Consider the following 25295-nt stretch of genomic DNA (forward strand, 5'->3'; position numbering starts at 1 on the left):
ATGTAACTGCTTTTGCTGTTATCTTCAGCATCAGATACAATCCAATGATCATGATCATTGAGAAGCATAAGAGCAGGTGAACTTTCATCTCTCTGTTTCTCTCTCCTCCCGCCTCCCTTCCTTCATTTAAGTCAACACATGCCTTTTTCTTTCAAATTTCATGACACAAGATGAAACATGGAAGAATCCAAAACATGATAGTAGATGCTAGAGCTAAAAATGGATTTCATCTGCTGCACCAGTAAATATTGTAATGACACAGCCTTCCCAAGGAGTTCCTTAGTAACAAACCTTGTTGGTTATTAAATTCAGGCATTCAGGGAGGTCCCCCCAAAATTAAAACTGTAATTAATACAATTTATTAAAGGAAATGGATCTTTGCATGGGTTCATTTTGTACACCAATTGCATCCATTTCTGGATTGGGAGGCCCTAGTCACGCACACCTTAGTCCCCTCCCATTTAGATGATTATAATATATTCTTACTTAATACGGGCATTTGGAAGTTGTAACTGGCACAGAGACCAGTAATACTCTCGAATCCTTGTATGAAAAAATATCAATGCAGCAAGGCACAAGAATGAAAGAATTCTGCAGTCCAAGCCTTTTATTTATTATTTATTTATGTAGCATAAATAAACCTTTTGTCTCTTAAGTTAATAACACAGTAAAAAGGTACATTACGAGCCACCTTAGTCCTAACCAACCCACCAGCTCTTCAATTCCTGAACTTGCTTTTAAATAGCCAATGTTTTAAAAAAAACTTTCTAAAACTCAGGAGTGAAGAAAATGATCACTTCTGAGTCCCCTCTTGCTGCACTTCATGGAAATCAGAGACCATTTCTTGGGCAGTCAAATTTGATGTGGAATAAGCAGTTTCACAGGACTTCCACTACATCTCTCATTACCATATCCAAAATGTATGTTGCCATTAAAAAATCCCCATCAAAAATAGGTTCCAATCAGTCTATCATCATGCTTTGAAGTTATTAGCTCTGATAATGATCATTACACTTTATGAGATTCAAGTAACCTGTATCTTTTATTCAATATGAAAAAGCTTCATAGTTTATTCAGTCTCTTGATTAGTTAAACAAATCCTAATATAGTTTGTATTTGACCCATTCGATGGTCAGTTGTAAAAACAGTATATTCAATACAATAGTAGAGTTGGAAGGGACCTTGGAGGTCTTCTAGTCCAACCCCCTGCCTAGGCAGGAAACCCTATACCGTTCCAGACAAATGGCTATCCAACATCTTCTTAAAGACTTCCAGTGTTGGGGCATTCACAACTTCTGGAGGCAAGCTGTTCCACTGATTAATTGTTCTAACTGTCAGGAAGTTTCTCCTCAGTTCTAAGTTGCTTCTCTCCTTGATTAGTTTCCACCCATTGCTTCTTGTTCTGTCCACAGGTGCCTTGGAGAATAGCTTGACTCCCTGTTCTTTGTGGCAACCCCTGAGATATTGGAACACTGCTATCATGTCTCCCCTAGTCCTTCTTTCTCTTAAGCTAGACATACCTAGTTCCTGCAACCGTTCTTCATATGTTTTAGTCTCCAGTCCCCTAATCATCTTTGTTGCTCTTCTCTGCACTCTTTCTAGAGTCTCCACATCTTTTTTACATTGTGGCGACCAGAACTGAATGCAGTATTCCAAGTGTGGCCTTACCAAGGCATTATAAAGTGGTATTAACACTTCACGTGATCTTGATTCTATCCCTCTGTTGATGCAGCCTAGAACTGTGTTGGCTTTTTTGGCAGCTGCTGCACACTGCTGTCTCATATTTAAATGGTTGTCCACTAGAACTCCAAGATCCCTCTCACAGTTACTACTATTGAGCACAGTACCATCTATACTGTACCTGTGCATTCCGTTTTTGTTGCCTAAATGTAGAACCTTACTCTTTTCACCATTGAATTTCATTTTATTAGATAGTGCCCAATGTTCAAGTTTGTCAAGATCCTTCTGTATCTTAAGCCTATCTTCTGGAGTGTTGGCTATTCCTGCCAGCTTGGTGTCATCTGCAAATTTGATGAGTTCCCCATTTATTCCCTCATCCAAATCATTGATGAAGATGTTGAAGAGTACTGGGCCTAAAACAGAGCCTTGGGGTACTCCACTGCATACTTCCCTCCATGTAGATGCAGTTCCATTGAGGACTACACGTTGAGTGCGGTTGGTCAGCCAGTTACGAATCCATCTGGTGGTGATGCTGTCTAACCCACATCCTTCTACTTTATCTAGTAGTAGGTTATGGTCTACCTTATCAAAAGCCTTACTGAAGTCCAAGTAAACTATATCAACGGCATTCTTCTGGTCCACTAATTTTGTCACATTATCAAAGAATGCAATAAGATTAGTCTGGCATGATCTGTTTTTGACAAATCCATGTTGACTTTTGGCTATTACTTTGTTTGCTTCTAGGTGTTCGCAAATTCGTTGCTTGATTATTTTTTCCAGAATCTTTCCTGGTATTGAGGTCAGGCTGATAGGTCTGTAGTTTCCTGGATCTATTTTTTTCCCTTTTTTGAAGATGGGAACCACATCAGCTCTTTTCCAGTCCTCTGGTAGTTCCCCGGTATTCCAGGATCTCTGAAAGATATAATTCAGTGGTTCTGAGATCTCGTCTGCTAGTTCCTTCAGAACCCTGGGGTGTAATCCATCCGGTCCTGGTGATTTGAACTCGTCTAGGGTAGACAGGTGCTCACTTACCATTTTCTTCCCTATTTCAATTTGTGTTCCTAATCTGATTTTTGTGGTGCTGCTTTTGACAGGTTGGACTGTTTTATCCCTTTGTGTAAAGACAGATGCAAAACATGAGTTAAATAGTTCTGCTTTCTCCCTGTTGCTTGTCACCTTCTTGCCACTTTCTCCTAGCAATGGACCAATTGTTTCCTTAACTTTTTTCTTGTTTTTAACATGTTGGAAGAAGCTTTTTTTGTTAATTTTTACTTTTGTGGCAAGCCTTTCTTCATTGTGAGCCTTAGCTTTCCTCACTTCATCTTTACATGCTCGGGCTGTTTGCTGATATTCTGCCTTATATTCGAGTACATGAATATTTTTATAAACATGATTTAAAAAGAAAAAAGATTTTTTTTCTTTTTATGATCCTGTAATATAAAAAAAAATACTGTTTTAAGTTTTGACAGTCTTCAAACTATGTTTTATAGAATTATAATTTTTTGAAATGGATGCATATCTTCTTAGCAAAAGACTGTCTATGTGGATTATATGCATTTGCAATATTCAGTGAAAATGAGACACTTTAAATGCAACTTTTTTGTTATATTTAAAGCTTGCCAGTAAGGCTATTCATATTACGCTTTGGATTTTTACAGCTGGTTTTCTTTCTTGCTGTGAGATTAAATTGCTTTAGTCTCTCTTTGCTTATTTTGGAATGTGAAAGCATTGCAGAAACTTGCTGATAATATTTTTTTTCTTATTTCTATACAGGATATTATTGGGAGCAAAAAGGGTCCATGACTATTGGTTCTTACTGTAATTTGTAAATGAATTGTGTAGAAATCTAAATATGTGTTAAGTTTATATTCCATTTTCTCATGAAACTGAAAATGGCCTAAATTGTATCTGGAATGTTAGAAATGATAATACCAGTGGCCCACAATTAACAAACACTAGTTCAGTGACCATTCAAACCTATGACAAATTAATAAGCAGTAGTTATGACCAGTCCTAAAAGTTCCAATAATCAGTGTCCCCACAATCACATGATCTCAAGTTGGGCACTCAGCAACCAGCCTAAATTTCTGATCATTGCAGCAACTCACTGTCACATGTTCACAATTTTCAACCTTTCCCACTGGCTTCCCACAAGCAAAGTCAGCGAAGAAGTCAACAGGAAGTCAGATGTCACAGTTAAGTGAGTACCTCATTAAGTGACCTGAGGTAATTTACTTAACAACTGTAAAGCAGAGACTGCTGGAACTGCTATCGTTAAATGACACAGTCAGGTGACCTTCTGCTTTATGACTCTGTTGCTTCATGACAGAAATTCAAGACCCAATTACCATTGTTTAACAAGAACTACCTGTATCTGGAACTACCTGTAAAGGGATGCGATGCTCAGTGGCTAAGACGCTGAACTTGTCAATCAGAAGGTGGGCAATTCAGCTATTTGAATCCGTAGCACCAGTTTCTGCCAACTTAGCAGTTCGAAAGCACGTAAAAATGCAAGTAGAAAAATAGGAACCACTTTGGTGGGAAGGTAACAGCTCTCCATTCGCATTGAGTCATGCTGGCCACATGATCACGGAGATGTCTTCGGACAGTGCTGGCTCTTCGGCTTAGAAACAGAGATGAGCATTGCCCCTAGAGCCATAAAATGACTAGCAGACTTGTGCGGGGGAACCTTTACCTTTTACCTGTATCTGGAGAGCAACTTGTTCTCCATCTCCACCATACAGGTGGACTGAAAAGGTATTGAATCTAGTACTTGGTTTTCAGTTCAGATTTCTGTTTAGAACTCATTCTGGTATTTCAAACAGTCATAATTTAATACTCAGAGTTGGGTGTAAGATGGATGACTATATAAATGTTTGAAATTAAAAAAAGTATACTGATGATATTCAATTATATATCTCTGCCCCTGGCAAATTAAGCAATGCTATCTTATCCCTGTAGTTGGTGGGGGTCTGAATTGGAAATAACAAGCTTCAACTGAATTCTGGCAAGACTCTGTGGCTCTGGGTTTTGGGGTCTGCAGATTCTGGGACTATGCCATCTTCGTTCCTAGATGGGATTGCAGTTTGGTACCAAATGTTTGCAACTTGAAGGTCTTCTTGGACTCCTGCTCAAGGAGCAAATGGTAGTTGTGGCTAGGAGGGCCTTTGCATAGCTTCATGTTTTGTGCCAGATGTACCCATTCCTGTATCCGGGAGCTCTGCTCATGGTGATTCATACACTGTTTATCTTCTGGGTGGACTTCTGTTATACGCTCTACATGGGCCTGCCCTTGAAGAGTATCTGGAAGCTTGAGCTAATACAGAATGCAGCAGCTTGGGCAATTATGTGTGCCCCTAGAGCCCATTACACCTCTGCTCCATGAGCTGCATTGGTTCCCAGTTTGCTTCTGGATCCAATTCAAGGTGCTGGAGGTGACCTTTAAAGCACTTCATAGCATGTGAGTGGATTATTTGAAGGGACACCTTTTCTCAATTATATCTGCTATCAGGTCTAGTAGTAGAGGTATGCTGCAGGTCCATCTGTTAAGGAGTTACATCTGATAGGATCTAGGAGATAAGCATTTTCTGCTATGGCACCCCTCTCTCCCCCATGGAACATCATTTTCCTGAGGCAGGGGTGGGTCCGAACCTGTAGGAACCCACCTCTGCCCTGAGGTGACATTGGATCTATCTCTCCAGAGGAAGTGTCCTAAAACCTGGTTGTGTCAACAGGCCTGCTGCTACTGCCGGTTCGCTCAGGGATGCACCTATGTTATGCTATGCTATGCTATGCTATGCTATGCTATGCGCGCATGCCAAAAACAAAATGAGCGAACCGGTTTGGGGGCATAGCCGGCCTGGGTCTCTGCTGATTCCAGCGACCCTATGGTTACAGTGACTCAGGCCGCCAAGTTACTACTGGTTTGACCGAACCGGTCCGAACTGGTAGGAACCCACCTCTGCCCTGAGGTGACATTGAATCCATCTCTCTAGACCTTCTGGAAGTATTCTAAAACCTGGTTGTGTCAACCTGGTTGGGATCACGAGGGAATGGTAATTTGATTAGGTGGCTCCATTGTTAATCTGATGCTGTATCTTAGTTTTTTATAATAAGATTAGTTTTTTTGTGAATTTTGAATATTTTTAAATTTGTTTTATGGTTCTTTGTATGCCACCTAGAGTCTTGCTCTGTGAGATGGGTAAAATATGATCAATAAATATAATTAATATAGTATGTGTGTGTGTGTATACACACACACACATATATAATATAATAATATAATATAATAATGTAATAATATAATATAATATAATATAATAATATAATATTACATAATAATTAATATAATATAATAATATAATATAATATAATATAATATAATATAATATAATATAATATAATATAATATAATATAATATAATATAATATAATATAATATAATATAATATAATATAATATAATATAATATAATATAATATAATATAATATAATAATATAATATAATTAATATAATATATGGTCTTGTTGTATTCGGGTCTTTTCCCGTGTAAGATTGAGATTGTCTTAGCAATGTTTCAGTGAGGTCTCACTCGCCATCTTCAGGCTGGGTTTTGGGCTTAAAGCGTGGTCGGAGCTGCCATCTTTCTATAAATCTTGGTGGGGGTGTGTGCTGGCTTTGTTTCAGTAAGTGGATTCATTGGTTGTGTGGTTGTATCATGATTGGTAGATTGGGGCTGATTGGTGCTGGCTGTGTGTCCGTTGTTGTTTTGTGCTGTAAGGGCCTGAGTGGTTGGTGAGGCTCATTTGTTGATGAGGGCTGGTTTCCAGATGTCTGGTAGGCGGGAGGTATCATCACGTTTATTCATGTTGTGGGGGTGTTTCTCTATTTCAATAGCTTCCATAATTATTCTCTTGTTGAAGTGTTCAGTTTTTGAGATTAACCTGGTTCCTTCAAAATTAATTTCATGTACTGTAGCTTTAAGGTGATGGAAAAGGGAGGAAGTTTTTTCTTTTTTTCTTACTGCGTTCTTGTGTTCTGTGATGCGTGCATTTATTCTCCTGTTTGTCCTATGTATGTTGCAGGGCAGATTTTGCATGGTATTTCATAGATTCCTTGGTTTTCTAGCTGGATTTTGTCTTTGGGGTTTCTTAAGATGTTGGCTATTTTTTGATCAGTTTTGAAGGCTGTCTTGATATTGTGTTTGTGCAGAATTTGGCTGATTTTATCTGTGGTGCCTTTGATGTAAGGGAGGAGGGTGATGCCGTTGTCCTGTTCTGTGTCTTGGTTTTTGGGGGGAGTCTCCCTTTGCATTAGGTTGGTAATTGTTTTTCTTTGGAATCCGTTGGAGATTAATACGTTTGTGAGAGTGTGTAATTCAGTTTTCAGGTGGTGTTTGTCGGCTAGGTGTTTGGTTCTGGAGATGAGGGTCTTGGCTACAGAGTTCATCTGTGCAGGGTGGTGATGGAATTGTAGCGGTTGGTGTGTCTTTTTTCCCGATAGATGGTGTGTCCTAGGGAGCCATTGGGTTTTTTGTAGATTAGAACGTCCAGAAAGGGAAGTTGGTTGTTTGGTTCTATTTCCATAGTGAATTGTATCTTGGGTTGTAGGCTGTTGAGATGTGTGAGGAAGTTGTCCAGTTTTTCTTTCCCATGTGGCCAAATCACGAAAGTGTCATCAACATATCTAAGCCAGAGTTTGGGTTTGGGTTCAGATTTATCTAAGGCGTTAGTTTCAAAATGTTCCATGTATAAGTTTGCGATGACGGGTAAGAAGGGTGATACCATCTATCTGCTCCTTCTATCTGTTTGTATCTTTGTTCATTATGGATGAAGTATGTGTTGGTTAGGCAGTGGTTGGTCAAGTCCAGGATATGTTTAGGGGGGTTGTGTTTGTTCTGGATAGCTGTCAAGGCTTCTTTTATAGGCACTTGGGTGAAGAGGGATATGACATCGAAGCTCAGGAGTAGGTCGCTGGGTTGTAGGTTTTGTTTCTTTATTGTTTCTATGAAGTGGAGTGAGTTTTGTATGTGTGAGGTGATGGATTCTGCGTAGGGTTGGAGTTGTTTGGCGAGGAATTTGGCAAGATTCTGTAGAGGTGAGCCTATGGAGCTGACTATGGGTTTGAGTGGTGTTCTTTGTGTATCTTGGGAGGCCATAGAGTTTAGGGCATCTGGAAGATTTCTCTCTGGGGATGATTCTTTGCTGGATCTCTTCACTGATGGGAGAGGCTTTTATTTCGGATTTGGTGGTTTTTTCCAGGTAGGTGGTGGGGTAGGTGTTTAGAGGTTTTTAAGCGGGGTCTTGGAGTAGGTTGGATAGTTTGGCTTGGTAGTCAGAAGTGTTCATCACCACTGTGGCGTTACCTTTGTCTGCTGGAAGAATGATTATGTTGTTGTCTTTCCTCAGGTTGGTGAGTACTATATACCGTATATACTTGAGTATAAGCCGACTCGAGTATAAGCCGAAACCCCTAATTTTACCCCAAAAAACTGGAAAAAGTTATTGGCTCGACTATAAGCCGAGGCTGGGAAATGCAGCAGCTCACGGTAAATTTCAAAAATAAAAATACAGGTAGATAACAATAAAATTGCTTTAATTGAGGCATGTGGAAAAGAGGGTCAACAAAAACAATATATTATCAGTATATTCAACAAAAACAATATATAACATTAAAGTATTAACAATACCTTTAAAATTGATAGAATGAAGCCCAGATCTCATGTGAATTTTTATTTTTCAGCTAGCATACATTTGGGTAGGTAAAGAAATAATGAGTTTGTAACTAATCAAATTAATCAAACTTACTGATTTTGAAAAGCCAAATTTTTGAATCATTTTTTGACTCAGAGAGGAGGTATTGAAGGGCGCTGTTGGGAAGCCATGGCATCGCTACGGCTCTTAAGGCTGCACCTGTCTGCGGGGAGCTGCCTTCTCTTCCTCCTTTGTTTCCAGTTCGGGGGAAGCCAGAAGAAGAAGGAGGTAGATCCCTCTTCACCTGCCCCATCTTTCCTTCTTCCCCGGGAGCACTGATAAGACCGGGCAATTGTGTCCCGCACCCTTCCCTCCACGCTGCTGGCGCCCTTGCTTTATTTGAGTGCATCGCTGCTGCTTTCCTTTCTCGTCCCCACTTATGCCATTCTGAGTCCTCGCTTTCCTTGCCCTGTGCGCGTTTTGTATTTTACGAGCGTCCTTCTGGTTCAGAATTGGTTCGCAGCCATTTCACACGAAGCCCCTAATTTTCTTTCGGCAGCCTCGGAGATTGCCATCTCCGAGGAAATGTTCCCTGGGGAGCCGAAGGAGAGCGGCGCTGCGCTCCGTCTGCCCGCCGCTGCAACGCCACCGCGTCCTCCCGCTCCGCCTGGAGCGCCCCGGGAAGCCGGCGCCTTCCCGAAGCCCCGGTGCGCCTCCCACCCCCGCGGCACCTGCTTCCCTTCAGTCGAGCCTTTTCCCGCTGCCCTTCGAGCTCCTCCTCGGGAGGAAGGCAGGAGCCCAGCATGGAGAGGGAAAAGGCTCGACTGAAGGGAAGCAGGTGCCGCGGGGGTGGGAGGCGCACCGGGGGCTTTGGGAAGGCGCCGGCTTCCCGGGGTGCTCCAGGCGGAGCGGGAGGACGCGGTGGCGTTGCAGCGGCGGGCAGACGGAGCGCAGCACCGCCGGCTTCCTGGGGCGCTCCAGGCGGAGCGGGAGGACGCGGTGGCGTTGCAGCGGTGGGCAGCGGTGGGCAGACGGAGCGCAGCGCCGCCGGCTTCCCGGGGCGCTCCAGGCAGCGGCGGGCAGACGGAGCGCAGCGCCGCTCTCCTTCGGCTCCCACTGGGGCGGCACGGCGGGTCCGCTGGAAGGTAGACGGTGCGCAGGAGGGGCCTGGGCGGGCCAGGGCCGGGGAGCTTAGTTCGCGGGCCGAGCCGGGCGTGGAAAGAGACGGCCACAGTCCGGCAAAGGGCGGCGCAGGGCGAGTCAGGGCGTCCCCCCAGATGTTGCGCCCGGTGCGGCCGGCCCCCCCTGCACCCCCCACACTACGCCACTGGGTGAAGCCGCCAAAGCTCCCGCTGGCGTCCCTACCCATGGCAGCGGTGCCTCCCCCTCCGCTCGGAGCACCTGAGCTGGGCCCCGTGTTACCCCTGCCCCCTCCTTCTTCGCCGTGCTTTTGAGGAGCCATGAGGCCGTGGGAGCCAGTAGGAAGGTGGTGGAGGGGGTGGGAGAGATCCCGGAAGCACCAAAGCCTTGGTGTTCTTTTTTTTTTTTTGTTCACTGGAGTATAAGCCGAAGTGGATTTTTCAGCCCAAAAAGTGGGCTGAAAAATTCGGCTTATACTCAAGTATATACGGTATATAGTAAGTCTGCAATTTTAAAAAAATCAGTACAAATATTCTCAAACATTTTGTAATGCATTTTTTTAACTATTTACTTTTCTTTCACAGGAAAGCATTTTTTTTACTAAAATATGCATTGTTCTATATACTTTTTCCAAATGTATACATGTCTTTTATTGGAGAGCAGCATCTCACATTTCAGAAACATAAATATTTAGAGTACAATTGAATTTCCGTTCTTGTATTTAGTACATTTGCATAAAAATGTGAATCAGAAGAATATTTCCCAACTCCTACTTCAAAGTGCTTTGTCTGTATGAATCTAAGCTTAAAGAGGAATGTTTGAGGGATAAATCCAGGAAGTCATTTGTGCTTGTTAAATATTTTTCATTCTGTTTAATGAAAGTAGCTATATTATCATTGTTTGTTTTAAAGAGGGGGTAATGCAAAAACTAAACATTCAGTGCTATAAGTAGTGCTCTGTATCAAATTTAGGTAAAATAATGAAACACCAAATTGCATGCCTATATAAACAAATTATGGCTCAATGTTTGAATAAATATTCCTTTGAAATAAGATCAGGCTTTTAAGTTTCGTAGGAGGATCATATGACTGACTTTCAGAAAAGAAATAGTAAGACTATTCAACGTATTCAACTTTATTTAAGTTTGCATCCATCAGTGGCCTCAAAGTCACATAAAAATGAATCTTGTATAAGGATTAGCTCACTAGATGGAAAGTTGCAAAACTGAAGGACCCACACGCATAGACACACTCATAAACTGTCACAAAAGTCTCCAGTGTCATAAATTTAAAGTTGCTCTGCTTCAGTGATCCCCAGTGCAGGACCAAACCTCTGGACCATTCATGGAACCACCTTCTTATTCAAGGTTGCAGTAAGGAAGAGCCATGGGGGAGGCAGGAAGAGGCATGCCAAGAACATTGCAGCTCCATGAGTTACCTTGCCTTGACTCGGAACCACACCCTCCACCCAGTACCTTACTGTGATTGACAAGCTGTCACTCCACCCCAATAGTTGCCCTTCCACCGTATAACTGAGCAAAATATCCTCTGACCTACTCCCCAGCATTGTTGTGGGCTGCTAAAAATGACCTGGGTGCACATCAGTTGTGCACCCCACAAAGCACATTTGAGGATCCTGATCTAAAGCATTGATGTAAACATGAAATGCTTTCAAACACCCACAAATATGAAACATAGGTTGTTTTCTTCAATGATGAGATTAGTAAAACTCAAATGGCAGCTATGCAAGAAAGTAAAACAATTGACCCCAAAGATAGTTACACTTACAGTGGTGACTATAATCAAGAAGTATTAGGATTGTTCTAGGCAGCAGAATGTCTTGACCCAGAGATGTTCAGCTGGTCTGCAAAATTGTCCGTGACTCAGTCTAATGATTTCTGAGATAAAAGGAAGACACAATAAAATGTAGGAACACTGGTAATTGAAGCAATGTGCTTCTTGGTTTTATGTTGAAGATTAAACAGTTGTAACTACAGAGCAATTTGTTGGGGCTTATTATGGAAAGTTACTGATGCATACAGAAGTTGGCGCTTGTTTTTCATAGATTAGCTTTTCCTGACCTGGCAATCTTAAATGCATTGTGATGACAACTCCCTGAATTCCCATCCAACATGTCCACTAGTTAAGAAGTCTGTGAGTTGCTGTATTTCTGGGAAACTGTGAAAGGTTACCACATATATTAGCTAAGATATTTTTTTTGTCTGTGAAAGCAAAACAAAAGAAAACAAAACCTCTACTGGTGATAGTGTTGTGCCATAGTATTATGATTATTGCAGCAGTTATTCAATTCTGCCTTGAATACCTGAAATTAAATTAAATGGAATCATGTTTAAACATTGCTTAAATCTGGGATTCTAACATAGTATCTAAGGCTCACTCTGTAAATGGATAGTGCCTTGTTGCTCAGCAAGCCCGTGCCCATTCTTTATGTATTTGACTGAATTATTTCCATTTTAAACAAAATTTAAAAGGAAATAGCTTCTTGCAAAGCAAAGAATCATTCTTGAGATTGGTATTCATTTTTTATTTCTAAGATATATCTTTGGCATTTGTTTGATTTGGTATTCATGCAAATCAGCCATCAATAGACACATAGAAACAAACCATATTTACTCACTATTTAGCCATGGTTGCGCAATAGTTAGAATGCAGTACTGCAGGCTACTTCTGCTGACTGCCGGCTACCAACCGTTCAGCAGGTCGAATCTCATTGGCTCAAGGTTGATTCAGACTTCCATCCTTCCAAGATCAGTATAATAAGGACCCAGGTTGTTGGGGGCAATATGCTGACTCTGTAAACTGCTTAGAGAGAGCTATAAAGTACTGTGAAGTGGTATATGTCTAAGTGCTATTGCTATTTGAAAGAGGCAAAAACCTAAAAAGAAAATAAAAATACCAGATCATATCCTTCCTAGCAGCCTACACCAGATAAGGAGGGATTAAACAAACAAACAAACAAGCAAGCAACTGAAAGCAATACCCTAATCAAGGAACTACCAAAAAGAAAACCACTCTCCTGTCTCTCCCATCAATATTGGTGTCAAGCGCAAAGATCAGGACCATTTATAAGGTTGCACTTGGGAAGATTTAGTCAAGCCTATGTCCAAGAATCTGGTCAACTAAAATTCAACACTAAATTAGTGCCAGATATGAGTCAATGGAATTCAGGAGTGGTTGGAGTGCTTATGGAAATGCAACAACTCTAAGCTAATGATGTGCTTACCTCCACCCCTCAGCTCTGCCTGCTCTTCTCCTACAACTGACAGCACAAGCTACAGTACATAAACAGGGAGCAAACTCACTCACCCACTAGCACTGACGATGTCACCTGCCCAGGTAATGAAACTTCTGCAAGCAAACAACCAAGCTCAGAGAATACCAAAGACTCCACAAAATGTAACTTTATTTCTAATAATTTTATTCAAATGCATAAATTATCTTAAAAATGAAAACGATGAAAGGTGCTTTGTTTGAAAAAAAAATGCTTATCTACCTAGTAAAAAATAAAGGTCACATAGAGTTGAAAATATACTAGAGGCTAAATCACTGGCAGGGGACAATTTAATCAGTTGGCCTTTGAATACATTGACTTTGTGTAATTTGCCACACCCATCATTACTAGGAATTTTTTTGAGTCAGCAAATTATTCTCATAAAATGTCAGATGTACTCTGATACAAAGTGTTTGGGTATATATTTCTAGTTTGTGTTCAAAAGACAGATAATAGTTGTTATTTCAGATGGAGAAGTAAAAGGTAGATATTGATATTCTTCAGAAGACATAGATTTGCTGTTTTTTGAGAGTTTTCTAAGCAATAAAAGGGAAAATAGTTTGAAAAAACATTGCTATATGTGATTGTAAATTTTAACATATTTCTTTTGCTTATGGGTTCTCTTAAATTCAAATTGGCAATACTTATTTTCATTTATATTGCTTTTGCTTTCTGGTAAAAGTGGCTAAATAGATTTTTTAATATGGCTGTTTTTTTTTAATATGCTAAAAGGTAGCATATTTTTTTAAAAATGTCAGATCTATCTAGAGCTAAGCATGAGAGAAATGAATAGAATTCATGCTTTAAATATTAATCCAGTGATTTTTCTAATGCTGAAAAATTCTCAAAGCAGATTCTACTGTATATTCTTACATTGAATCATTTCTGCTTTCCATTATTTACTATTGTTGTTTTATGACAATCTATTATACATATTATACATACATACATACATACATACATACATACATACATACATACATACATACATACATACCTGAGTGATTACCGGTAAATGAATGGTTGGTAAACCATGTATGTTTCTTTTTCAATCCTAATATCAGTGAATATAATACTGTTTTCACATGATTAAATGCCATGTTTAACACATCTTTGAGCTTTACAGCATCGTATCATAGTGTTTTTTTTCTTTATTCATGTGATTTGGTATCATGGAAACATAAATTAATGCTATACGAAATAAAGGAGGAATGGAAATGAAACTAGTATTCAAATAGTAAAAGGACATTATCATACAGAAGGCCAGTTTGCGGCTATTTCAGCATGGAAATTTTCATCTAAGTTCTTATTTGACTATAGTTTAGTGGCTAATTGTAATAATTGAGAATAAAAGTTATACACCTTTTTAGGGAATCTGTTTAGGGAATCTGTTTAGAGGTTAACTATTTAGGGAATCTGTTTAGCATACATTATTTTTGTGGATATGCACAAATAGTTCACTATTTTAACTTAGACTTCCATTCAATCTTAGCATCAACTGTTCCTATTGTTTTCTGAAAATTGTGATAGATGATAGATAGATAGATAGATAGATAGATAGATAGATAGATAGATAGATAGATAGATAGATAGATAGATAGATGATAGATAGATATAGATAGATAGATAGATAGATAGATAGATAGATAGATAGATAGATAGATAGATGATAGATGGATAGATGGATAGATGGATAGATGGATAGATGATAGATGATAGATAGATAGATAGATAGATAGATAGATAGATAGATAGATAGATAGATAGATGATAGATAATATGTGGTCAAATCAGCGTAAGCCCTTAGCAACCACATAAATAGATTTTCTTCAGGACAGCCCTAACCTCAACCTGATCTTTCAAATCTTCTAGTAATATGACTATTGCTGCTGTAATAGAATTTATTTAGTTTGCTGCTTGCCATTCTCTCTGTAGGGTTATGCAAACATATGTATGTTTAATCAAAATAGGGCTTTTCTTATCATTAAAATTAAAATTAAAAATTCAACACTACAAGGGATTGCAAGCCATTTTTATTGTATATTCTTAAACCTTGGGGAGAATTAAAAAAAAAAACCTTATTGTGTTCATTGAACTTTCTAGTAAATTAGCTTAGAACTCTGCTTTTAATTTTGCAATCCAATATATTCCTACCTGGGAGTAAATCCCATTGAAAACAAGTGGGTCTGTTTCCAAGTAAATTCAGCAATGCCACTTTAAACCTTGGAACTGATGTGACTCCAGGGTTGTAGAATGTTATTTATACTGGATAGGATAGTCCATTTCTTTAACCTGAGTGTGTGTGTTTTAAAACAAGATGTTTGATATGGTATTGGATAGCTGCTTTGTTAAAGAACAAAACCAAAATAGAGCTCTTTGAAATTAGATTTCATTACAATATTATATTACATAATTCATAGAAACAAATTGTACCGCACTAAAGATTCCTCTGTATGGTGCTTTAAAATACATTTACATTCTTTTATGCAGCCTGTATTTATTGAATTTCTTGATTGATTTTGGCTGCAGAGTCCAGCAGAGGGTGCTCAATGGCACAAAATAGTGTAAACTTCTGTTACTAAAGGGAAGTGTGAATTAACAACTGATTAGATTTAATAGTATTTTTGCTGGAATATGGCATCTTTACCATTTAAAAAGAAGTTAACTTGATATTAGAATAGGTTTTGAAAAATACTTAATGGTAATAGATTAGTTGATGGCATATTTAAAATTAATAAATTCTCAAATATAGTTCCACCCACCAGTATTTGCTTTGTTCTGTTTGGGTTTTCTTCTACAGTTTATTTGTTTTGGAATTGTGCCTATTGTTCTTTTTTATAGAAAGTAAGTTTTATTAATGGATTGTAGGGTTTAAAGGATGATTTTATTTCTTTTGTGTAAGTCTGTACACATCTAATACAATTAAAACAGATTTTTATATTTCAGATAAGGTATTGTAATGTCATAAAGATCCTGATTAAGAATAACGAAGTGTGATAAATACTGTTCTTCTAGTAGTGTATGTATGTATAATATAAAGCTGTTTGTGTCTAACAGCTGTTAGGTGAAATGCTGTCTCTGCCTATTGATTATGGGAGACACAATCTAAGCCTTAGTGCTGAAATCTACAAATAGAAAGAAAATAATAAAAGAAACATTTTCGGTCTCATACTGAAAAGTTTCCATTTCAAATAATTGACAATGTTATTTTAAATTCATCGGCTGAATTTGAATAGGTCAAACAAAATAAATACATATGATTCAGTGGTGGGATTCAATTTTTTTTACTACTGGTTCTGTGAGCATGTCTTGGTGGGTGTGGCATGTCTTGGTAGGCATGGTATGGTGGGTGTGGCTTGATGGGCATGGCAGGGGAAGGATACTGTAAAATCTCCATTCCCTCTCCACTACTCCTGCAAAATCTCAATTCCCTCCCAAACAGCTGGGACTCGGGAGGCAGGGAATAGATGGGGGTGGGGCCAGCCAGAAGTCGTATTTACTGGTTCTCCGAACTACTCAAAATTTCCGCTACCGGTTCTCCAGAATTGGTCAGAACCTGCTGAATACCATCTCTGATAAATGCTAGTTGCTAATCAACCTCTCTGAAAACAAATATGATCTTTAAGGTTTGTGAAAAAAGCATTTAATTCAAAACCAAAAGTCAATGCTTGGCATGTATAAAGGATCAGAACATGAAGAACTAATTCTCCTAAGGGCATTCACTGCTCCCTTTCGTCACTATATAAGCTGCTTGGTTCCTTGAATAGAATAACAGAAAAGCTGACATTTAATTGAGAAATCACTTTTAAAATAAACTGGATTGTCCTGAATATCTATATTATGCAATAAATCCAAAGAGTAGAGCTTTTCTATACAATATTTGGTCTCAATGATACCTTTTTAATATTTGATTTGTTGATATCATTATTGGGGTAGTTCAAGACTCAGATGACTATAATAACTCTTAAGCAGCAGCCTCCACCCTTTTGAGCACCAGGGACCAGTTCCATGGAGAAAGCTTTTTCCGTGGACCGGAGAGGGTGTGGTTTTGCATGCTACCTGCATCCCACATATGGGGCTTCACTTGTTTGTATGGTCCGGTTGCTGGCATGTTGCAGACTGGTGCTGGTCCAATACCAGGAGTTGGGGAACCCTGCTCTTGAGTATTAAATAAATTCTTCCTCAAATGGCCATATTTGATTGTTATCCATTTTTGTAGTTTTATATTTTTAGTTTCTGCTTTTATAACACTCAGAGTATTATATTAAAAAATCCCTGCTCACCCTATCTGAGTGGTATGTGCTTCCTCAATCTTGGGTCTTCTACCAGCGGCCTGGAGTTTGAGAGTTTTGCACAGTTTCTTAGCTATTCCTAGTACTGCACTCTTCTGGACACAGTTCTGATATTCTTGGGAGCTTTTGGAGATATTCTTAGCTTAGGAGTCCCTGAAACCACTTTGATCTTTACTTTCTGCATCCTCTCTTGTTCCTACTTCAGACCCTGGTACTTTTATAGCTTCTCATATTCCTTCCTGATGTTGCTGTCACCTGACATTGCTATTTCTGACACCACTGCTGCAGGGTCACTACTGATCCTTGACTACCACTACAAGGGCTGGTTAATTGGCCAGTAATCTGCTTGTACATTTAGATCTGGAACTCTTGGCTCTGTTATTCTCCACAATTTTCAGTGGAATCTCCATCCAAAACAGTATATGCTTGGTACATTATTTTGTTTGAACTGATGAAATAATTCCAGCTATCACTTGGTACAGCATCACTGAGTTTTCTCTCCTATATTCAACTAATTGCATTTTTTTATCTAAACAAATTTTAAAAATTAAGTCTACAATTGTTGGTTATTCATATGGGAAGTAAAAAGTCTCTTAAACAAGTAGTTAATAGAGAGAGAAGATATATGCATGACAACCAAGTATATAGTCTGTAAAGAAAATATTCTTTTTAAAAGGCATTTAGATCAAAACAATGTTTTTTATTCATTTTCCAGTCATGACAGCATTTGTTTCAATTCCCAAGGATCTGACTTCATAATTAATTCTAGTTCCACTTGATATGAAATAATGTGTCTCTGTGCGTGTATAGAGTAAAGTTAATTCATCTTGGCCTAATAAATGTGATTTGTAATTGCATGTTAGATTTTCTTTCTATTTAGATATTTATTAGAGAAATCTGTGTATTATTCATTTCTTTGTTAAACTGCTAGGGTATGCTTCAAGTATCTTGATTTTTAAATATTATATTGACTTCTTTGGTAGTTTACTTTGATACAGTAGGCCAGAAATATGTTTCAAAATTTTGCTTCTTTTAGGAATACTCTTGTTTTTACTTACTGATTTCCAAATGTTCTACTTCAGATTTTTGGGAGGAGTTCTGTGGACTATAATAGAGATTACACGTTTGTAGGAAATTTCTTCTGAGTTCTGCTATTAAGTCAGTCAGACTAATGGGATGTGGGAAGGACTTGGGAGAAGGGGGAAGAGATGCTGCCTGGTTAAGAGAAGGCACAGCTGCATAAAGGGAGAAAAAGAAACTCAGAAAGGAAGCTCCTTAACTTCTGAGACTATAAAAGAAATGGTGGGGGATTTGTACAAACGTGCAAGGTTTTGTTAATGTAGCCTTACAATACAGTAGAATTGGCTCATCTGGTCATGTTTCCTGTCTGGTGAAAAACTGACAATCTGGGAAAGATGACAATCATTCACTAATACTAAATGAAAGATGCACAGGTAGTCCACATTTAATTCAGTGACTCATTCAGCAATCATTCAAAGTTATGATGGCACTTAACAATGAACATTTCTCCTAGTTGTGATCATTGTAGCATCCCCACAGTTACGTAATCATAATTCAGATAGCAGCCGGCTTGCAATTATGACAGTCTCAATATCTTTATGATTGCCATTAGTACCCTTTTTTGCCTGGTTTCCAACAGGTAAAATCAGTGGGGAAGCTAGCAGAAGGATTTGCCTAATGATGGCAATTGGAATTCCAATAATTGCAGTTGTAAGTCAGTGCAATCACCTGATGCATATATTGGCTTTTTTGCCCTAGCAACATAATTCATCTATATTAATATTTCCAATAATTTATCCAGGCATTTCCTTAAAATGCTTCTATCCTATGTATTTGAAACAAAAAAAAAAGCTAACAGCTACATCACCCAAAATCCATTCTAAAAATAATCCCCTCCAATATGATACCAGCTCCAATTCTGCTGTTATAAATCTTTGATTTAATGAAGCAAATGTAACAAATGAAATTTCTGTATGGACACACACACACACACACCCTAAAATAATAGACAGGCTCATTGTATGCGAAGATGTCTGCACAGGGCACTTACATGTACTGGTATATTAAATTTTGTTATATTTATGTCACATAAATTTATCATTTGATAAATTGACATGAATGATGAATTACCCAAATTACTGCAGTTTATAGTCGATTGATAGCAATATGGGAGTTATATAAATTAAATAAATATACAATGTATCAGGTTCAACAAAAGTTCAAGAGGAACAAACACTTCCATTGAATGATCCTTTAAAGCAAAGTTTTATTTTAAAATGAAACATTTCATAAGGACATAATCATAATTTGAAGTAACAAATTACAATTTATATTACTTAATTACCGTGAATTATCTTGGTTAAATTCATTCAGATTAGTATTGCTTTATTAAAAGTTGCATGAAGAGAAAAGCTTGCAATCTGGTGCTTCCTTCTAAGAATTTAATTAATTGTGTATGATTATAGTCATGATGATTAAAGTTCTTATTTCACAAATATAAATATGTTGTAAAAGTAAATTTTGTAAATATTTCACAAAACATGTATTCTTCACACAAAAACTAAAACTAAATACAATAGAATGTTTTTGACATTTGTTTAATTGGGTTTACCTCTAGTTTTAGGACTTGGATGGAGAACAGATCATGATTTAGATCATATTTATGCAGAACTATTGAACTTTCAAAAGGTTTCATAAATTTTTTAGCACCACTATATATTAGAATTATTTCATAAACAGCAATTGATCCTATACTTCCAAGCAGAATCCTTTGAAATCAAAGGAACCTCCCAGTAGATTTAGGAAAGTTGCTCATCACAGAATGAGTGAATGGCTTTGAATGGCTTCAAATTACTTTACTGTTATCTACTTATGCCAGGATGTATGGTTTATACTGGCTGTGTTAAAGCAGTGCTGCCCATATTTGTTCTGAGCTAGCCCTTGCAATTTTAAATGTGGCTGTTCAGGAGTCTTTTAGCATTCTTTTGTTGCCTCTCCATCCTATGGAATGCAGCTGCCCATGAACTTGTACCATTTTGATAATTCATGTGCAACAGCCGCATTGTCTATAACATTCTAAAAATAAGACATTATGGTGTTATTTGCAAAGTGATTTCACATAAATATTTGGACTCTAGCTCTTTTTCAATGCTGAACTGTTTACTGTGTGAAAATAGCATAATTATAATTTGCAGACTTTTTGCCTGAAGCTGAAGGGGCAGATGCATATGATTAAGTTTCAACTGGCCTGTTATTGTAATGTAGATGTTGGGAGGTTTTCAGGATTTTTTTAAAGTGAAACATGAGTTTTAAGAAGAGGGAAGAAGGTTCTGAGAAACACTCCATTTTAGCCAGCTTTATTTTTGTTTTTCAGTGGCACTTCTCCATTAGCTTGTCTGAATGCAATGCTTCATACCAACACTCGTGTTGGTGATGGGACATTCTTCAAAATCCCTGGCAAGGCAGGACTCTACGCACTCAAGGTGAGTTGCATATTTTTAGAAACAAAATTACCCAGACCTGTGAAGTCAATGCATTGAATTAACAAATCATATAAATAAATAAATAAATTAGTTTGAAATCATTAAGTAGGGAACAGGGGTAAACTGTGTTTGAGACAGTTTTTAAGATAGCACTTAACATGATTTCCAATCCAGATAAACTTTATAAGTTAAACAAAATTCAAGAATAGGCGTAGATTTGTTTATTTTCCCTAACTGAGATTTTAGATGTTGCCTTTATAGAAATAAGCAAAGGTTTACTTGCTTATTTAGAAATAAGCAAATATATTCACACTGTATTTGTGAAAGAGACATTTGGAAGGATTTATATCATGAATGACAATTCTAGAGTTAACAAGGAACTGAAAATGTAAAGCTGTGTGATACAAGTAATGATTTTATCTGAACGAGCAGAACTATTTATTTAATCCTTAATCTAATAGTGATATCTGAGTGAAGGAGGAGGCATTATTCTGAAACTGATAGAATGTGGCATTTTCTTGAAGTAATCAAATGGAATAGCACTCTTCTGAGAAATAGAAATATGGGCCATTTTCTACTAGCTGCCAGAATTCAAAAGCAGCTTTTGCATTTGATTAGATTTTCTTTTGTGTGGTATAGTTAGGCTTTATAGGGAAAAAATACAACCCACAAAGCCCTCAGTATCATCTGAACTGTGGAATTTGTTATGTAATTATAGAATTATGTTCCACCTAATAAAAGCAGAACATAAAAAAGGTGTTTGATTTTATTCTGCACCGTTTTTTTGGAATGGCTGGATTTTTTAAAGGAATAAGTTGGTTTCTATGAATACTTGTGTGAAATCAGATACATTTTTCTATGTAAGTTTCTAGAAGGTTTTACAGTAGTGTGCCCTGAGAGAGACTTTTTCCTTATTCATGAAATTGTCAGGAATCACATTTTATTTATAGAACATTCCTAAGAAGCACATTCTTTTTTGAAATGTGACAAGCAGCATGACATATGTCTTTACACACAGAAGGAAGACACTACATGCCCAGCAGATGGAACATTGGATTTAAGTTGTGAATCTGAGTTGGACAGCACTGAAATGGCTGAGACTAACAATAGCAATGGGGAAGAAAATGGAGGTAAAATATTATTTCTATTGTTTTTAGCTTTTAATCTTAATGCAGTGTTTGTGTGCTGACGAAATGATATATAAAATGTCATGCTTTGCAAATGCATGTAAGTATTTTCTGGCTCTGGTAAGGCCTATTTTTTCTTAAATGTAAAAGATCCAGTTCTCATTCCAGATTTCATTAATGGATTTAGAAATCTTGATATTTAATAGAATTGAATTGTTAAGTTTCATGCACCAGATGCATTGATATGTTGTTTGTTTGATGTTCTTTACATCAGATGGCTCATGGGTAAGAATTTTGGATTTTACAGTTTCCAGGGTTGTAAAAAGAACTAGAATTTACAGAAAATATTTTTTAAATATTAAAGTTAGGTACTTTAAAATAACATGCAGAATTGCACTATTTATATTGCGTATTCTTCCAAAAAATGAAATTTGGTAGACTTCTTCTCATCTGTTTTCAATATTTTATAATGTTGTTAATTTGCAGACTGTTTTTCCATTTATATTAGCTTAAGCTGAAATTGCTGCTGTATAATTTTACCCTCTTAATATGTTAGTATATATTTGTAAAATATTGCAATACGTAACAATAATTTAGTGAAACAATAATTTAAACAGTTTGCTTTTCCTCTGAGAAGAATGTTTTTTTGTTTAGTTAAGTAGTAAATGGTGCTTTATTTACTGTTTATCACATTTAGCAAAGAAATTTTAGGGACAAAATAATGCTGACTAGAAACGGAAACTTTGGACATACTTTAAAAAGAGCAACTGTGCCTAGTAGATTGGATGCCTAAGTGTATGTGCATGTGTAAACAGATGTTTAAAAAAGCGTTTAACTTCTTAATCTTTCAATATATTGTATTATTTTCAGACCAAGTTATATGTACAGGTTTAAAGGATTTTAAATACTTATCAATTAGAATAATTTGACAAGTAATAGTCAAACTGACAAGAAAATTATGTTCAGTTATTGAAGGCCTTTCTGTATATGTAGCCCGTACCGTTGTTAAAAGTGAGGATAAAGTCTTTTTCCTTGCAATAAATCTGCACATCATATTTGTGTTTAACTGTGCCTTAAATATCTAGAAAATCTTTCTTTTCTGCTGAGAACAATACAATAAAGCAATGATTTTTCAAATGTTCTGTCTTTAGGGAATTCTTTTCATTCTCCTACATGTTTTTTAAAAATTCTAGAAAGGGTGAGGACAACCCTTCCATTTTAATGGAGCATTCACTAATCCTTTTGGGCATTTTTGCAGTGAATACTCCACTGACAGTGGAGAACAAGATTCATAGTAAGATGTTTAAAGGAAATAGTGTCATAATTACCGGTATTCATTTGTTTGCTATGTAGGATTCTGATACAAATACAAAGTTGTTTTTGTACCAGCTGAAAAATTGATAAACCTACAGAATTATATTCCCCTCTCCTGCATTCTGATAGCATAAATACAAGATACTTCCTATTCAGGACTGAGATGTGGCTAGTGCTAAAGTGTCTTTTATTTTCATTGGACTTTTAAATGAAGCTGGTGTTTATAGTAGAGTGTTATTTAGGCCTTGTGGCATTTTCAGAAAATGTCTGATTTTTTTTTTAGGAGTGATTGGGAGTCTCTGGGATCTGGGGGTACTGTGGGTAGCCTGTGATTTATTGACACTTCATTGCTGACCTCTTAGTATAATTCAGTGGCATGGCTTTCTTCCTTCAATTTCTGATGCTACATGTTGGATTCAAATAGAAATAATTTTTTTGCACATTGGCACATTTTCACAAAGACAGGCTTTTCCTTGTCCTGGACCAGTGGTGGGATTCAGCCAGTTCGCACCTATTCGGGAGAACCAGTTGTTAACTTTCTAAGCAGTTTGGAGAACCTGTTGTTGGAAGAAATTTTTTGGTTTTTTCCACTTTACAGGGTTCATCCTATAAGGAAGCCAGGAAGGAAACATTCTGGTGTTGTTTCTAGCCTAATCTTTATTGCCCTGCTTATAGAAACTGCCTCTCAGGTTAACCCTTATTACATTGTCACAGCTAAGGCGAAGTGCCCATTGATGTGAGTGACATTGAGTTGGCCATGCCCACCCAGTCACATGACCATTGAGCCCCACCTACCCAGCTGGTCATTAGGACAGAGAATCCATTGTTAAATTATTTGAATCCCACCACTGTCCTGGACAAGCACATTTTTTGTCTTGTATCATATTTATCAAGTCCATTTTTCAAGGTGAGGTTATGCTAATTCTTCAGGTGGTTCTTGCTAAAATGTAACTTCATTCCACATCTTGCTTTCCCTGTTAAGAGACTTAACTGGTTTTGAGAGTTGCACATAATTAGTCCATTTACTGTGTGAATGATAATTTTCCCAATGGTGTTTTTAGTTTAAAAAAGGGTAATATCCAGGTTGCTTGCATGTGTTCAGGAAGAAAGCCATTAGGGATATTTAATTTGGATTTTTCAACAGGGCATGACTGGGATCAACAGCTTGATGCCTGTTTCAAACTCTGACTCTATAAAATTATCCTTCTACTGTCTAATTCACATCTTATGTTGGTGATTTTCAATATGGAAAATTAGGCTTACCGCCTCTATTTTGATTATCATTGCTGGCAATTTAGTTTTTGGGAAGGAATTTTATGTGGATACAATTGGAGGGGGGATTTGCCTAAAATACAGATAGTCCTTGACTTATGACCATGATTGTACCCAGAATTTATGTTGCTAAGTGAGACAATGGTTAAGCGAATTTTGTCTCATTTTACAACTTTTCTTGCCACTTTTGTTAAGTGAATCACTGCAGCTGTTAAATTAATAAGATGGTTATTAAGTGAATCTGGCTTTCCCATTGAGTTTGCTCATCAGAGGTCGCAAAAGATAGTCACGTGACTCCAGGACACTGCAACTGTCATAAATATGAACCAGTTGTCAAGCATCCAAATGTAAATCATGTGACTGTGGGGATGCTGCAATGATCATAAGTGTGAAAAATGGTCATAAGTCACTTTTTTCAGTGCTGTGTAACTTCGAACGTTCACTAAATGAACTATTGTAAGTTGAGGATGACCTGTAAATGAACAGAAGCTCTGAGCACTTCAGTTATATTTTAGTCATAATGTTGTACATCCATTTTGTGGATTGTTGAACTTGGGATATCTTACAAATTATAAGAAGCATTTCCCAAAAGAGTCATTTATAGCAGCCAGCATTTCCACTCAGTTCTGGGAAAATCTGTACTACTGGACAGATCCAGTAGGTAGTTTTCTGTGTGAGTTGCTCAGTGTTTCAGTTTGGGCAGGCTTGATACTCTTTTTGAACAATTCTACCAAAAGTAACTGATCAGCAGGCAATTTGACTATTAGAAGACTCCATCATGAGAAACTGAGTTTTAATTCACCCCCCCCCCCCAAATTGTATCTCTTTTTATCCCAATTCAAGTTTTCTGTTTTATTCCCTTGTCACGCCCCACCATGCCTGCCCCCCTGCTTTTAGAGCAGGAGTATTATTACAGAAGCAAAACATAGCCATTATTCTTTCCCCTTTAAAATATAAGAATAAAGTGGGAATGTTGAATTTTA

The 25295-nt window shown here is 37.6% G+C and overlaps 1 protein-coding gene across 2 annotated transcripts in view; it reads left to right on the top strand.

The window, feature by feature from the left end:
• Positions 1 to 25295, top strand: part of ASXL3 (ASXL transcriptional regulator 3) — a 136156-nt gene that overhangs the window by 47629 nt on the left and 63232 nt on the right. For both annotated transcript variants that reach the window (XM_081950546.1, XM_081950545.1), the window contains exons 3-4: positions 20491 to 20599; positions 21618 to 21729. In XM_081950546.1, coding sequence (XP_081806672.1) covers positions 20491 to 20599; positions 21618 to 21729 — 221 coding nt within the window. The remainder of the gene's footprint in view (positions 1 to 20490; positions 20600 to 21617; positions 21730 to 25295) is intronic.

The sequence above is a fragment of the Natrix helvetica genome (assembly GCF_964273705.1).
Source record: "Natrix helvetica genome assembly, chromosome: 4".
In the NCBI taxonomy this organism is placed as follows: domain Eukaryota; kingdom Metazoa; phylum Chordata; class Lepidosauria; order Squamata; family Natricidae; genus Natrix; species Natrix helvetica.